The 15540-nt window shown below is 39.0% G+C and overlaps 1 protein-coding gene across 1 annotated transcript; it reads right to left on the minus strand.

Moving 5' to 3' along the window:
- Positions 1 to 115: 115 nt before the first annotated feature.
- LOC147247629 (uncharacterized) lies at positions 116 to 7943 on the minus strand. The gene is made up of 5 exons (XM_086180394.1): positions 7788 to 7943; positions 5919 to 6012; positions 5705 to 5822; positions 5445 to 5620; positions 116 to 4939 (listed from the first exon to the last, which is right to left on the minus strand). The coding sequence occupies exons 2-5, from the start codon at positions 5919 to 5921 to the stop codon at positions 935 to 937; spliced, it is 4302 nt and encodes a 1433-aa protein (XP_086036520.1). The 5' UTR covers positions 5922 to 6012; positions 7788 to 7943; the 3' UTR covers positions 116 to 934.
- Between the last annotated feature and the right edge of the window lie 7597 nt (positions 7944 to 15540).

The raw sequence follows: 15540 nt of genomic DNA on the forward strand, positions 1-15540 counted from the left end.
CAAAGTGCAAATTAAACCTTGAAATGAATTCAAACTGTTTAAGGATTATGATTTTTTTTCTTTATTTTTATCCATTTCAATATGAAATAAATTCTTTAAAAACTGTAAAACTGGTTTGGAAAAAGGTTAATCTCTTCTTTTTTTTAAAGAAAATTAAGGAGCAACATAAAATTAAAAGGCATCTCTTTGTTAAAATCATGCACATTTATTTCTCCAAAGATATTTTATGATATTAGGGGATGAAACATTGATTTTCTGAATATTTTCCTCAAATTTACAATTTAATAACAAGCAATGTCATTTCATAGTAATGTAAGCAGAGTTAAAAGAATGTGATAAACTGATTATTCAAAATAGCAAGTTGCCTAAAAATGCAAACATGAAATTGGTTTAATGGGCAGACACAGTGTTAGCTATCACTCAGGAGGATTAAATTTACCCTAATTGTATCAACAAATAAATTCAAATTGGCATTTATTTTTACTATTTTATTTACAGCAAATAGTTCAGGGAAAATTCATAACAAACTTTATAAAACCTTGTTTTCTCTTTCATGCATTGAGTAACAAACAATTATTTGTATCAGTCCCTAGCTACTTTATAGTGTCACAAATATATTAAATGCACAGCAGTCTTTATTGAAAAAAAGGTTAAAATATATTCACACAATGTATAACTTCTGAGGATTATTTTACAGAAAGGTTTATTGTTATTACCTGCAATACAAAGGCAGGTATTCAACAAGTATCCTTCTTCTAAAACAACAATGTTTGGGGAAAAAACTTGTATAAATAACAGGAATATACAGATGGTTCATACAAATATATGAGCGCTACATAATAAGACATGAAGCATATTGAAGCTGGCTGTACAGTATCTGCAAAAAAAACTGTGGCAAGCCTTATTTGATCATTTCAGATAAAGCTAGCAGGTATTAGTTATCTTCTGATTCCTTTAAATCAAGGCCGAGCATATTAGAGAGGCCCACTGATAATTTTTCATTTTCATCTGATGAAGAAACATCAGGGACTATCAAGCCCAGTGCAGACTCTGGTTTTTCTATTTTGAAAGTACCTCCTCTCACCAAAGTGGAGTCACCTGCTTCTGAAGAGGTACTAGCTTCAAGGCTGGAGGCAGGAAGCCTCAGATCAATATTAGTTTTCATTTCAGTTGGTGTGACGTTAGTTGAGGGGGTTTTTTCCTTTGCCATTTTCAATAGCTCGACAATGTCAACCTTTTCTCCTGTTTTCGATTTTGCATTTGGTACTGGTAAGCGGATCCCCTTGCTGACAACATAATCTCTTTCCTCTGTGTCAGGTCTTGACAAGCCAATAATATCAGCAAGTCCTCCCACACCATCCACGCTGGGTTTAGGCAATCTGTGGAATCTGAATTTGGGAACCCCCTCTTCAGCATCAGACACATTGGTTTCAGAGTCAACAGCACCTCCCTCCTCATCGGTATCTGAGCCGGACTTTAATCCCCATTTAAAGGGCCATCTCAGTTTACTTTTTGGAGAGCTTTTAACATCTACTTCTCCCTCAGCTGTGATATCCATTTCAGGTGTGTTCAGACCTGCCTTTATTTCAGGAGTAGAGACATTGACATTGGGTGAACTGATTTCCCCATCAGCAGACAATTTGGTGTTAATTTCTGGAGCTTTAGTTTTTGACCCTGGCAGACTTAACTTTGGAAACTTAAAATTTAGTTTTGGCTTTTCAAGATCAGCATTTATGTTTGGGGCCTCCACATCTATTTCTGGTCCTTTGACATCTGCCTCTAACTTTGGAGCACTCAAGTCTACTGCAGGAACAGACACATTGGCACCTGCTGTAGGGATGCCTCCTGTGAACTTGGGGGCCTCTACTCCAGCCTTGATTGAAGGATTAACACTGGGAACATCTACTTCAGGATTTGAAAGACCTAATGAAGGGAGCTTAAAATGAGGCAATTTAAAATCACCCACGTGGGAATCCATTTCAAGATCTGGTGTTTTCAACTGTACATCAGAAGCTTTGAGGTCTGCATTGGGCAGGTCAATATCCACTCTTGGAGCAGAGAAATCTCCTTGTATATCTGAAGCTGGTAATTTGGTGTCTATACTGGGTGCTGAGAGGTTTCCATCAAGACTTAGATCTGGGGCATTCAAGTTGAGATCTGCATTTGGTAGATCAAAACTAGGTCCCTTTAAATCAGTTTGAAGCAAATTAGCTTTGGTGCCTGAAAGGTCAATGTTAGGCTGGAGATCAGTGTCTAGGTCAATGCCTTTTGATTTGGTACCAAACAAGTTCAGTTTTGGTAAATTAAGATTTGGAGTTTTAAGTTTGCCACTGGGATTGTTGACATCAATGCCTACATCAGTCTCTGCAGTTGTGTCCAAATTGAGAGCTACATCAGGCAGAGAGGCATCTGGAGTCTGAATTTTGGCATCAGGCAGTTGAGTCTTTCCCCGTCCGATGTTCCATTTTGGCATTTTGATTGAAGGCATCTTTAGTGATGTGTTAACATCTACATCTGGTTCTTTCAGGTCTGCACAGGGCAGAATGATGCCAAGGTCTGGAGCAGTAAGGTCTCCATCAATTTTGGGGACTGAAAGATTTGGGTCTGGTGCAGTAAAAGAGGGTGCATTTAGATCTAAATCCAGATCTTCAGTATCAACATTGACATCTGGTCCTTTTACCTTTGGCCCTGAAATACCAAATTTTGGTATTTTTATCTTGGAGAACTTGAATTTCCCACCTGAGGCATCAGCATTTGGACCTTGCAGGTCGACATCAGCATTTGGTAAATTAATATCCAAATCAGGTGCATCAAGACTTGTGTCAATATCTGATGGAGGCAAGGAGAAATTGGGGGCTTTTAAATCTACATCTGCATCCAAATCAGGACCTTTGACTTTGGGCCATTTTGGAATCTTAACTTTTGGTAACTTGATCCCTCCATCAGTGGAGTCAATGTTGAGATTTGGACCATTAATATCCATGTCTGGACTAGTGATATCAGCCTTAGGCATGCTGATATCGAGGTCGGGAGTCTCAATTTTTGGTGCAGAAAAATTAACATCTGGTGTACTCAAATCCACATCAGGCCCCTTGAGGTCCACATCAGGTACGTTCATATCAGCATCAATATCAGTATTCAGACCTTTCAGTGTGCCAAATTTGGGTTTCTTGAACCATTTTAACTTGGGGCCTTCTATTTCAGTTTTTGGTGCATTTAGATTTACATCTGGTACCTCTATCTCAGCATCAGCATTTGGAACTGAGACACTCAAGTCAGGTGCTGAAACATCAGCATCTACATTTGGACCATTAACCTTTGGAAGTGTGACTGACCATTTGGGTTTTTTAAGAGTGGGCCATTTCTTTCCTGATGGGGCCTCAATATCTGCTTTCAGATCAACACCTGGTTCATCAAGTGATGCCTGAGGAAGAGATAGACTGAGGTCTGGAGTTTTCACATCAGCATCAAGGTCAACATCTGGGGTTTTCACCTTATGCCCAGGTAAATGGAACTTTGGCATCTTGAGTGTTGGGAACCGGGGTTTGTTCACAGATGGGACCTCAATGTCCGCATTTGGTGCTTTAACGTCAACATCAGCTGTGGGCAAAGTCAGATCAACATCTGGTGTGTTTATTTCACCATCAATTTTTGGAACAGAAAGATCGATATCTGGTGTGCTCAGATCTGCATTAAGGTCCATATCTCCCTTTGGGGCATGAAATTTAGGTTTCTTCCACTTCTTATGAGGCCAGGTAAATTTTGTTGATGGTATATCACTGTCAAGATCCAGGCCCTGAACATCAATATCGGGACCTTTAAGGTCAGCGTTCGGGAGGTTCAGCTCAGCATTTGGTGCATTTATGTTGCCCTCAATATTTGGTGTTTGCAAGTTCAAATCAGGCACATTTAGAGATGCATCTATATCCAGGTCGGGTTTCGAACCTTTAAGTTTGGGCATCTTCCATTTCTGATGAGGCCATTTGAATTTACCATTAGGGAGTTTTGCATCTAGATCAGGCCCTTCAAGGTCAGCCTTTGGCAAGTTAATGTCAACATCTGGGGCTTTTAATGCACCCTCAACTGGGGGAGCAAAGAGATCTATATCTGGTGAGCTTAGGTTGGCATCAACGTTTGCTTTGGGCTTCCTCAGTCTCAAATGTGGCCAATTGATTTTGGGCCCAGATGGAGTATCGATGGCCAGATTTGGGGTTTTAACATCTAGATCTGGGCCTTTGATTTCACATTTAGGCAAATCAATGTCTGGTGTGCTGAGATCCCCATTGATCTTTGGTGTGGAGAAGTTGACATCAGGTGCAGACAGTTCAGCATTTAAGTCAGCATCTGGTCCCTTCAACTTGGGTGCTTTCAGTTTTTGGTGGGGCCACTTGAACGTATCAATATTTGGGGTGTCTATACTTATGTCAGGAGTATCCAAATCCACTTTTGGACTGTTAAGATCCAATTTTGGTGTTGATAGATTGAGGCCTGATGTCTCTAAATTTCCATTCACAGAAGGAAGATCTACATCACCCGAAATATCTGTTTTTCGTGTTTTGATTTGAGGCAGATCAAAATGTGGCATTGAAAATTTAGGGGCCTTGTATTTGCCTGTTTTTATTTCTGGTTTCTCAATGTCAAGTGAAGCACTGGGAGTGTCAAGGTCGGGAGCTGAGACACTGACATTAGGTGCCTTTAGGCTGCCATCTATATCACCTTTTAGATCTGGTCCAGTCAGTCCTAGAGAGGGCATTGTGATTTTGGCACCAGCATCAGCTGAGGGCTTATTTAGACTGAAACTAGGAAGGTCTTCATTGAGAGAAGGACCATTTATTTCACCCCTAAGGCTCTGTGCAGTATTTAACTTTCCACTCAACCCATCAAGAGAAACAGCTGGTGTGTTAGCTGATGCATCCAGATCTGTCTTAAGGCCGAGCATCTGTTGGAAATGAGGTAATAAAGCAAGTTAGCAATGTAACAGTTAAAGTAAAGCTGATGTCATTAAACAAATTTATGAGGGTTATAACACTTCTGTGGCACTGAGGTGACAGTATTCCAGAAAGCTGCTGTTACTATTGATACAACCTTTTGCAATTAAATAAAATAATACATTGGGATTTATTAGATGGGCTATGAGATATCAGAGGAGGATGACGGACTACATTAAGTGGCAGTACAGCACACTCATGATATCAGATTGTCCAACCACATTAAAGGTTCTCTTTCCCGAAATTACATTTTCTAGCCAACCTCTTGTGGTATAGAGCTATAAGGATAGCTTTATTATCATTATTATTTAGAAGATATAGCAGCCAAAATCACTTTTCAACTCTATTGCGGTGGTCTCGAAAGTAGATATTTCAAAAGAGGGTCAAACTAGCTCAAAACTCTCAAAAGGTTTGTGATTGTTTTTAAACAAAAGTGTCAGGAAATGGGAAATTCACCTGTGCAGGGTCTTTCAAACCTAAATCCAAGGAGCCAAGACCAGCACTGGCACTCAAGTCTTTTTTTGTCAGCACTTTCATGTTGTTATCATATGGCTCCAAGACCTTCAGAATGTTAAGAACTTCATTTTTGTTGAGGTGGTCAAGATGTATCGTAGCTGCAACGATCTCATCACCTGGAACAAGCAGAGATTACTCATCTTTTGATCTTTGTCCCAAAATATCATATGAATTTCAGTGTTCACAATGTTTTCTCTTACCTGCTTGCAGGCCACTCTTTGCAACAACTGTGTCATCTGTGATTCCTTTAATCACGACTCCTGTCTCCGTGTCATCCAGCAGGAGGCTTTCTGAGAAACTGTGACTCTTGACTTCACTCTAGGTTTCCAAACCACAAAATGAATTAAGACAGACTTTTCCAATGTTTTGAGAAAAACATTTTCACAGTTGATATCACATTTGACTTTCGCTCACCATTATTGTATCTCTTTGGTGTGTTTAGATCCACATATCAAGGAAGATGTTCCAAATAAAAGACCATGGAACCTCCAAATTACATCAAACGCGTCTGTAAAACAGTAAAGTGACACATTTTTCAGGTAAATTATGAGTTCCTAATGAAATAAGAAAGGGCACAGGACTGATGCAGAAAACCCATGACGTGTGTCATGATTCATAAAAGTCTTATTCCTTCAGACACCTAAATCCAGTACCAGTAAAAAGACAAAACAAAAAAAAACAGTTAATATTGACATGTGATGATATGGTTATGGTCTTGGTTTGTTTTGGCTTTGATTGCTCAAACTCAACTTATACTGATTCTAAAATGTATTGAACTCTGTGATTTGACCCCAAGATGAACACTTGCAGTAGAACATTAAAGACAAGACAATTACAGACTGCACCATCAGAATGCTGCACTATACAGAATCATACCAAAAAGTCAGTTATCTATCTAATACCTGCCTATGGTCAGTTTCCAGCTGAACAAAGCAGCAAGCACATTCTGACCATGTCTGACGTAACAACACCCACAAATGCAGTACCATCTCACACCTCTGGAATCCAAGGCCTCTGCCAGGTTTTGCAGGGGATGTATGCGTCTAAACCAGTTGGTTTGGATGCATTCTGACTGACATACCATACCAAACTAGACAGTCACACTCAGACACACAGTTTTGTCATTCAACCACACCCCAACATGTAAATGCAAACCATTTGCAGCATATTCACATAGATAAGAATTAATGTGAAACAAGTCATCAGAACAAAGGAATAAGTAACTCATGAAAAGTTCTTACACAAAGATTTGTTGTTAGACACCATAGGATAGTCATCATGATATTCTTCTTGTCTGTCTGATTAAATTGAAGTTCAGACAAGAAGAATATCATGATGACTATCCTATGGTGTATAAGAGCACATTTGTTTGCAAGAACATGTTTTTAATTGTACATTCTCCTCTGCTTCGATCAAATCTGTCGGCCAATGCTTCAAGCTTTGTTGATGTTAATCTGACCACACCCATGACCCATGACTAAAGTTTCTCCAGAAGCTCATGCAGCTCTTTAAACAGACTCAGCAGCTCTAGCTGTCAAATTTCCAATCACAGAAAAGTGACAGAAAAAATCTCTCTGTCCATGATTAGAAGAAAATAGTCACACAAGGTTGGGAAACCAACCTGTTGGGAAAAGGTAGGCTGACTGCATTTTGGTCTGAGAGTATATAGATGAAGATCTCAAAATACAGATTATCTTAAAACTATTAATCAGTCACTAATGTCACTTTTCCAGCACAAGCTCCTCACTTACATCCCCAAACCTGACAAGAGCAAAGAAAAGTAGGAAGGGTAATCTTACTAACGTGGTAAATAGGTGCGTTAACAAAAATGGGGTAACAAATAGCAAAACCAACGCTAATAGCATTGACGTGCTGCAAAGACCAGGGTTTGAATCGGATGACAACATGGTTTTTGACACATTTACGGTGATATTTGTCTTTCATCACAAAACAACTAAATATGATTCATGTGAATGTGTGGATCACATGACAACATAGTTTTGACACATTTAAAGTAATATTCATCTTTCTGTCCCAAAACAACTAAATAGGATTCATGTGAAAGGGAGCTGAAAGCTAAAAACTCAGTTTCATGCTCAAGGTTAAATTTGTCATCATTGATTCGATAACCTTAAATTTCTAATATTTAATCAACTTAATTCATATTATTCAAATGACCTACATGAAAAGATTTCCCCCAATCATCTTCTCAAACTCGTTCATTACCATCATCATCATCATGCCTAAAATAAACCCAAAAGCGAACATATCGGATAGACTTACGGTTTGTTGCTTCCACCTGAGGAAGGCCGCAGGAGAGATGTTCCCTGTCAGTGTGTCACTGCTGCTCTAGACAGGACAGGATGGATCTACCAGTTAAGTGCTTATAAGTTTAAAGCCAGCTAGAGGAACAGGTTGGTCTGCATCAGCACCGCCTCTCCCAGTGCCCCTTTTCCCCTTGCAACACGCAAGCACACTCCAACACACCTCAATTGCAAACTATGTTGCAGGGAGCGATGCTTTTTGGCAGCCGAAACTAGACTAGAGAGCTTAATAGAGAAACACACCACTCCTTTGTAACAGGACTAACCAGGTTTACAAAAAAACAAAAAAGAGCAACACTGTCAAACTCTCAACTTCAATACAACACAGGTACTTGATTTTGCTTCCATGTGGTCTATAACAGTCACTGCAGTGTACTTTTGCTTTTAAATTATAAAAACAATTGATAGTCTGTTGTTTAATAGAAAAGGGCTGTGACACTATTATTACCCAATTTACATTGATTCCCAATTCTTTTCACTTCTGTATTCCCACTTCTTGACATGTACTTTCTTTATTCTGCTTAGGCTGGTTCAAGCCTAAGCATAACCATGCTAATACTGAATGATAAAACTTGGCACAATAATTATCATATGAAACCAACCTCTGCCAAGGAGGTTATTTGATTGGTTTGATGTAGTGTTGGCTGAACTGGATTCACATTCTTTTTTGGTTCATTTCCGTTATTTTTGCGATAGTTTATGTCCCACATTCTTCATGCTCAGTTGCATAGCAAGCCTTGCAGCATGAGTCACCATCCAGCCCATCAAAGCCCTGACAACAATGTGATGTCTTTGTACAGGAGAGATCGAGAGGTGTGTTATCAGACAATAGCTGATCTACGAGCAATAGAAACTGGGCAGCTAAAATCATTCAATTCAAATGCCTTTCCTTGTTAAAAAAAAAAAGAAGAAGAATTCTAGATACAAGGATGTGTTGTGTTTTGGATTTTTTTTAGCGAAAGAATTCATTTCCTTATCAGGAGATACAGAACTCTGATAATTCACAGGGAAACAACACGGCAGAGCTGTCTTATCACAGCTACTTATGATACTCAGCTATTTCGATTGATTAGTCAGCACGGTTAGGATCCCAGGTTCCAATGAACACGTCCACTTGTTCTCTCAAGGTTGAATCCCCTTTTTGATATCTATAATTAATGGAACTTATGTTGGTATTTATCACGTGACAGAAGTCAAGTCTCTTTCTTTCTTATCATGGGACTTGATTTGCGATATGAGGAGGATCTGACTTCCAGTTTCTTTATTTCTCAGCTGTTAGAGCAACAGTCAGCTTGCTACTTTGATCCTGGCTGAACACTATGGTGCATATGGCAGCAAATCAAACCAAAAAAAATGTTAGCATTGTCTTTACAAACACGTTAGCATCTCCCTCCACAAAGTTGTAGCAGCAAACTAGAACTACCACCTCACGGTTGTACTAGCCTACCACCCAGTCCAGACTAAGACCATACTAGTGGTGTTGCAGACTAATCTTGCTTCATGGGGGGGGTTCATGTCAGATGCGTGATGAAGTACCTCTGACATGAAAGCCAGTTTTACTCAACAGCTCCATGTTTAAAAAAAACAACTTTTTTTGTGTTTCCTTTGTCTTGCCGTCTCTATGTTATGTGCTGATACCCGCTGATACTGACTTTGTTGTACTAGTCTTTGTCTTATTTCCCTGTTGTTTCCTGATCACTAAACGTGTCTGTCGGTGACTCAAGTCACTGTTTACATGCATCCTCCCCAATTTAAGCACCTCTTACCATCTTATATAACATATAAACTTTTTATTAGGGCTTCCATCCAAAGCAGCTATTAAGCTATCAAATAAACTTCCTTTACTAAAAAAGAAATACCTATTATTTAACTGGATACAAGAAAACCCCCATCTGTTAATGTCATTAATATGTGGCAGCCACTTATAACTGATCTAAATGATTAAATTCTAAGAGTAAGCGCACAGTTGTCTGGGAGGCTCCACAGACAATTAATTTTGTGATAAATTTACACATAATCAATTTTTTTTAGGAAATGAAATTGATTATGTGGGTAAAAAAAAGTATCCTTCTACATTAAGAATGTGTGTGTAGGTTACATTAAAATCCAATGTCACCATGATAACCTACCATCCTTGTGGATTTAGTTTAATCTCTCTCTTTTGTTTTGGTATTTTACTTTGTTGGCTTTTTAAATCATTTCTGTCACAAAGTCATTGAACTTCTGCATTTTTATCATGCCATCCAAGTCAGGCCTCGAAGAAAAAAATGATAAGTCACAGCTATTGTGAAAGTAAAGAATTTGAAAAAAATGTACTATCAAAAAAAATGAAGATGAAACTCATCTTCTGTAAATATCCCATTGGTAGATGTGAGGTATTTTGGTTTTATTGATATAATATATTGGTGCCTTAGAGTGAGACTCAAATTTAGATGTCAAACTGAAAACATAAAGCCATTAGAGTTGTCTGAAGCTGAAATCAGCACACACTGATGGTGCTTTAACTCAGGCCCAGGTGACTATTGTTATTGTTAAGTGGCACCCAGGTATTATTTCCACCCATTAAACAAACCAGTGAATATCACAGATGCTGATTCCCAGACTGCACTGCTACGGAGGAAGAATGTGTGTGTGTGTGTGTGTGTGTGTGTGTGTGTGTGTGTGTGTGTGTGTGTGTGTGTGTGTGCGTGCGTGTGTGTGTGCGTGTGTGTGTGTGCGTGGTCTTATTTACATGTGTATGACAGAATGGCCTTGAATAGGTCACGAAACTTTGCAGTTTCTGTTTTTCCTGTCCTGATTTCATTTCAGTTCAGGAGGAATGTGCTGTCATGCATCACTACTTAGCATGCGGACTGTTACTACTGATTGTGAGATGTTTGATAGTACGGGAACGAAAGCAAAAACACTGACAAAGACGCAAGGTATTTATAAACGTGCCCTCTAAAGGTGCAAAATTACAACAGTTTGACTTTGGCATAACTATAAGTTTGTGATTTTGAAGAATTAGTATTCACACCCAGTTGTAGCACACAAACCTGGTCTTTGAGCTTAATAGTAATCATAATAATAATTAATGCAACCATCCGCATAATAAACACATACATTTTTCTGCGCTCCCTCAGTGTCTGCACAAATGCTTCACATTCCTCTTAAGGACAATCAGGTTTTGTTTCATGTTTATTTCACTGTGTCACCATTGATGTAAACTAACAGGTGGAGGCCAGTGACAGGCTCTAATATTGTTCAGTAGTATAGTTATATATACATTTGAATATCACACTTTGTGAAAATGTCAAATAGGAACTTTAACTTTTGCTTGCAACAAAAACATCCACACAAATGTGCCCTTGTCATTTTAATGGCTGCAGACTGGACCAAACACAGATCAGCATGGAAAAATACTAAATGAGCATTTTCTAAAAAAAATTAAATTTGTGTATAGGGAGTTTCTTCTTCCTGTCCAGGGTGAACCCCGCCTCTCGCCCAAAGGCTGCTGGGATAGGCTCCAGCCCCCCCGCGACCCTTAACAGGATAAGTAGAAGAAAATGGATGGATGGATGGAGTTCCTTCTTTCAGAATATTTGATTGAAAAGCTACCGAAATGGTAATAACTGTGTCATTTTCTTGTTTTACTCGCCATAATATTTTTGGTAACAACTCAACCACAAGAAACCTCTTGAGTGATGGTCTACAGTTGTAAATGTCCTTTTTGACATTTCTCCGCCTGTCTACCAACTCATAGACAGTGGCCTTTGACCTCCCCTCAGCCGACTGGATGTCCAAGACATCTGGTGGTGATTCTCTGTGTCCGTAATTGTAGCAGTGTTCTCCACATTTGTCACATGTAATGAGATTAACAATGTGTAAATTAGGCCCCTAAAAGAACAAACAAACTTCCACATTAAGAGGAGTGTGATCTTATATTTTACCAAAAATAATTCACATATTGCAGGGTGGACAAGTGGTCAACATCACCTTTACTGAAACATGATTATTTTTGACATGTCATAGCTTAACAGACATGTAGCTTCCCTTAAAGAAATACCTTAAATGGCTGTAAATGTCGGCGGCACGGTGGTGCAGTGGTCAGCACTGTTGGGTCACAGCAAGAAGGTTCCTGGCTCAAGCACAGGATCTTTCTGTGTGGAGTCTCCATGTTCTCCCTGTGCCTGCGTGGGTTCTCTGTGGTACTCCAGCGTCCTCCCACAGTCCAAAGACATCAAGAGAGGACGAGGCTGATTGATACTCTAAATTGACTGTAGGTGTGACTGTGAGTGTGAATGGTTGTCTGTCTCTATGTGTTGGCCCTGCGATGGACTGGTGACCTGTACAGGATGAACCCTGCCTCTTGCCCGAAAGCTGCTGGGATAGGCTCCAGCCCCCCCGCGACCCTTAACAGTATAAGTGGAAGAAAAAGGATGGATGGATGCATGGGTTGTTAATGTCATGGCATATTAACATTTTCAAACAATAAAGTATCTTTATTCAAAAGGCATATCTTATCTTTAGCGAATGCTTATAATTGTATTGACAAATGCTTAAAGTGTCTTTATAAATCATTGAATAATGTATGAAATGCTTTCTTCATTAACATGAACACAAAAGTAAATTATTCATATGAAAATAGATTAACTATCACCACAAAAACACATTAGATAAACCAAAGCATCTGCAAATGCATATTTAAGTTTAAGCATGTTTAAGTTTGAAGGTTTGTGCAGGGAAACTAACGTGTAACAAATGTTATCATTAAAGGGCCCCAGCTGAGGACTTAAGTACAAGATTACATTAGGAGAATTTATCCATAACAAGGTGTCTGAAATAATACATTTAATCATTAATTTGAGACACAATCTCTTTGTGTACATTCCCTGGTCAGAAATCTGAAAGAAAGGGCAGTTGGGTAACCCTTTTATTGCTATAAATCAGAAAATACTGCCGCTATAACTATTTTCAAGATGATAATATTATGCCAAAAAGACAGGTAGATATTCACTTATTTGCTTTTATGTCTAGAACAAAAATCTCACCCAAACTTTAAACTGTCTAATCTGTACATGATTGAGGCAAAATTGCCAGATTAACCAGTGCATGAAATAATAATAATAATAATAATAATAATAATAATAATAATAATAACTCTGCTGGGAGTGTGTGTTTAAGTTTTAGCTCTCAGTAATTGTTTCATTCCAGTAGATGGGCATGTCCACAGGAATCCTGAAAGACTGAGCTGTGTATGATTCAGACTCCTCATGTGACAACGGTGTTGTGACTGAGGAGGAGGGTTGATGTGATCAATGCTGCAAACGTAGCAGCGGCAGAGAATTTGCCTGTCAAAGAAATAAAATGGATTCAAATCTCTAGTCATTTTTACATTTGTGAAATCTTGGATTTGGTGAAATATATGTGTCCTATGATTTGGAAACAAATGGTAGTATCATGATATTGAGGGGAAGGCATGTTGATTTTTGTTCATACATGTCAACTCTGTCAATATGGCTGTCCTGCAGGCAGGAAGCCAGGGGAGGCTCTCCTCGATTCATGTTTCATTCACTGCCACAGCTTCAGGTCTCAACTTGTGCCTCTTAATGAACACCTGGGGAGGGGTGTCAAACACATGAACCCACAGACACGACTCCTGTTACAACATTACAAATGCTATGTTTGCATCAGTAACTAGAATGTTGTCGGTTTTGTAACGGAGTATTTTGTTGCCCAGCCAGTGAACAGCATTCCTCTCATAGCTGCTGCCTTCTCAGTTCAAAGCGAATGTCTTCATGTGTCAGTGCTGAGCTGCAGCCTGTTGCGTTGGTGGAAACTGACAGTACATTTGTACTACTTTTGCACTCAAGAATTTTAAGGTATTCGTGTATTTCCATGTTATACCATGTCATATTCCAAAACCACTTTCAAATTCACATGAATATATTACATTGTGCAGATGGCATTTGTTTTATGGCTTTACTCTGCCTTCCAATTACTGGATACAACATAGTTCAAGTTTAAGTCCACCTCAACCAGCTGCTACAATAGATGCCGATCAACATGTGAAAAAAAGATAATATAGCCATCTAACACTCTGAGAGAGGCTGTTCGTAGTTGTAAATATTTGAACTTTTTACTGATAGCACTTGACAGCAGGTATAAAGGAGCCAGTGCTGGGAGAATTTTTCTGCTGATACACTGTTGTACCGGTTGTTGCAAAGCTGCTTTATTAACTGAGTGGTACTCAGAGTGAGTAAAGGTATGTGGAGCATGTTGAAGAAAGTGGGTGTTCTACTGCACTTCATGCAGCTTCAGGCTCACACTGAAACTGACACTGGATGATTGTATTGGCGCTGGCGTGTCCAATAATGTGCTGCAGGATTTGGTGAAAAAAAACATGGTGCGCTGCAATGATTGAGTAAAATATTGCGCTATGATAAACAAATTTTTATCATGAGACGATTTGCTTGGTTGAAAACAAAAAATGCCCACAAATAATGAATGATTTTAGAATATTTATTCCTCAACTTCATAATACAAAAACAAAAAATTTTGCAGTACTATTTTTAAAATGATTTCTGAGCTTATTGCTTGTGTAATTTGGACCCAGAGGCTGATACAGAGATGGAGTAGAATTAACAAAGTGGTTTTAAATTAATTAATGGGGGAAAGAGGATGATCGGAGGGGTGAAGTGGCTGTAAAAAAGCTTGATGGAAGCTTGATAGAAGGCTGCATGGAGTGGAGTTGGCATGAGTCCTGAGCACAGAAAAAAAAACACATTAGGGAAAATGTAGACAAGGGAAACGTAAGAAATTACTCAGAAAATTACAACAGCAGCCAAGAGAGCAGCTACCATTAAACTGACTTAACAACCTCTCATAGACAGAGAGAGCCAGGATACTTGAGCAGGAGTCTTGAGAGGGCGATTGCGCCCAGGTGTGCAGTTCCAGCAGAAAGAGGGTCAAACAGACCAAGCCCACAAAACACACACACACACACACACACACACACACACACACACACACACACACACACACACACACACACAAAGAACTGTGAATGCTCTTAGTGAAAGATATCTTTTAGAAAGATAAAGCAATTTTTCACAGTATGATTCACAATAATAATTTTGTTGGGTTTTTTTTTGGTATTTTTATGTTGTTTTTGTTGTAACTTAATTGTAAATGCAAGTGGTGGAATACAGCTGAACAGTTTACCAGTCCATTGCAGGGCTCACAGACTACTGTTCACACTTTCTGGCAATTTAGAGTCTCCAATTAACCACACCAGCTTGTTTTTGGTAGGAGAAAGCCTGAGTAAGTGAACCCATACAGTCATGAGGAGAGAAAAACAACCTCAACACAGAAAGACTCCAGCCCGCCAGTGGATTTGATCCTTTTCGCTCTGAGGCAACAGTGCTAACCGTTGCAGCGCTAACCCTCAATTGGGACAATGTGAAGTAATGAAAAAGAATGAGTCCTAAAACCCAGAAATAAGTTAGAATTGTTGGGGATTCCGTGGTCTCAAAATCAGTGGGTTTGCTGTTAAATGTCTGAAATATGGTCTGTGATTGAATCAAGTTTTGGATATTTTAAGGTTTTTTTCCCACTCAAAAACCACACAATCTGATACACTTAGTTTCAAAGGTATTTGTGTGGTGTAAAGGAGATTCCAGTGTTTGTCAAGGACATTAAATGTCATCAAAGTAAAAAAAGTAGCATGAAGC

The sequence above is a fragment of the Aulostomus chinensis genome, chromosome 16 (genome assembly GCF_037954235.1).
Source record: "Aulostomus chinensis isolate RoL2024-O1b breed Wild chromosome 16, RoL_Achi_v1.0, whole genome shotgun sequence".
In the NCBI taxonomy this organism is placed as follows: domain Eukaryota; kingdom Metazoa; phylum Chordata; class Actinopteri; order Syngnathiformes; family Aulostomidae; genus Aulostomus; species Aulostomus chinensis.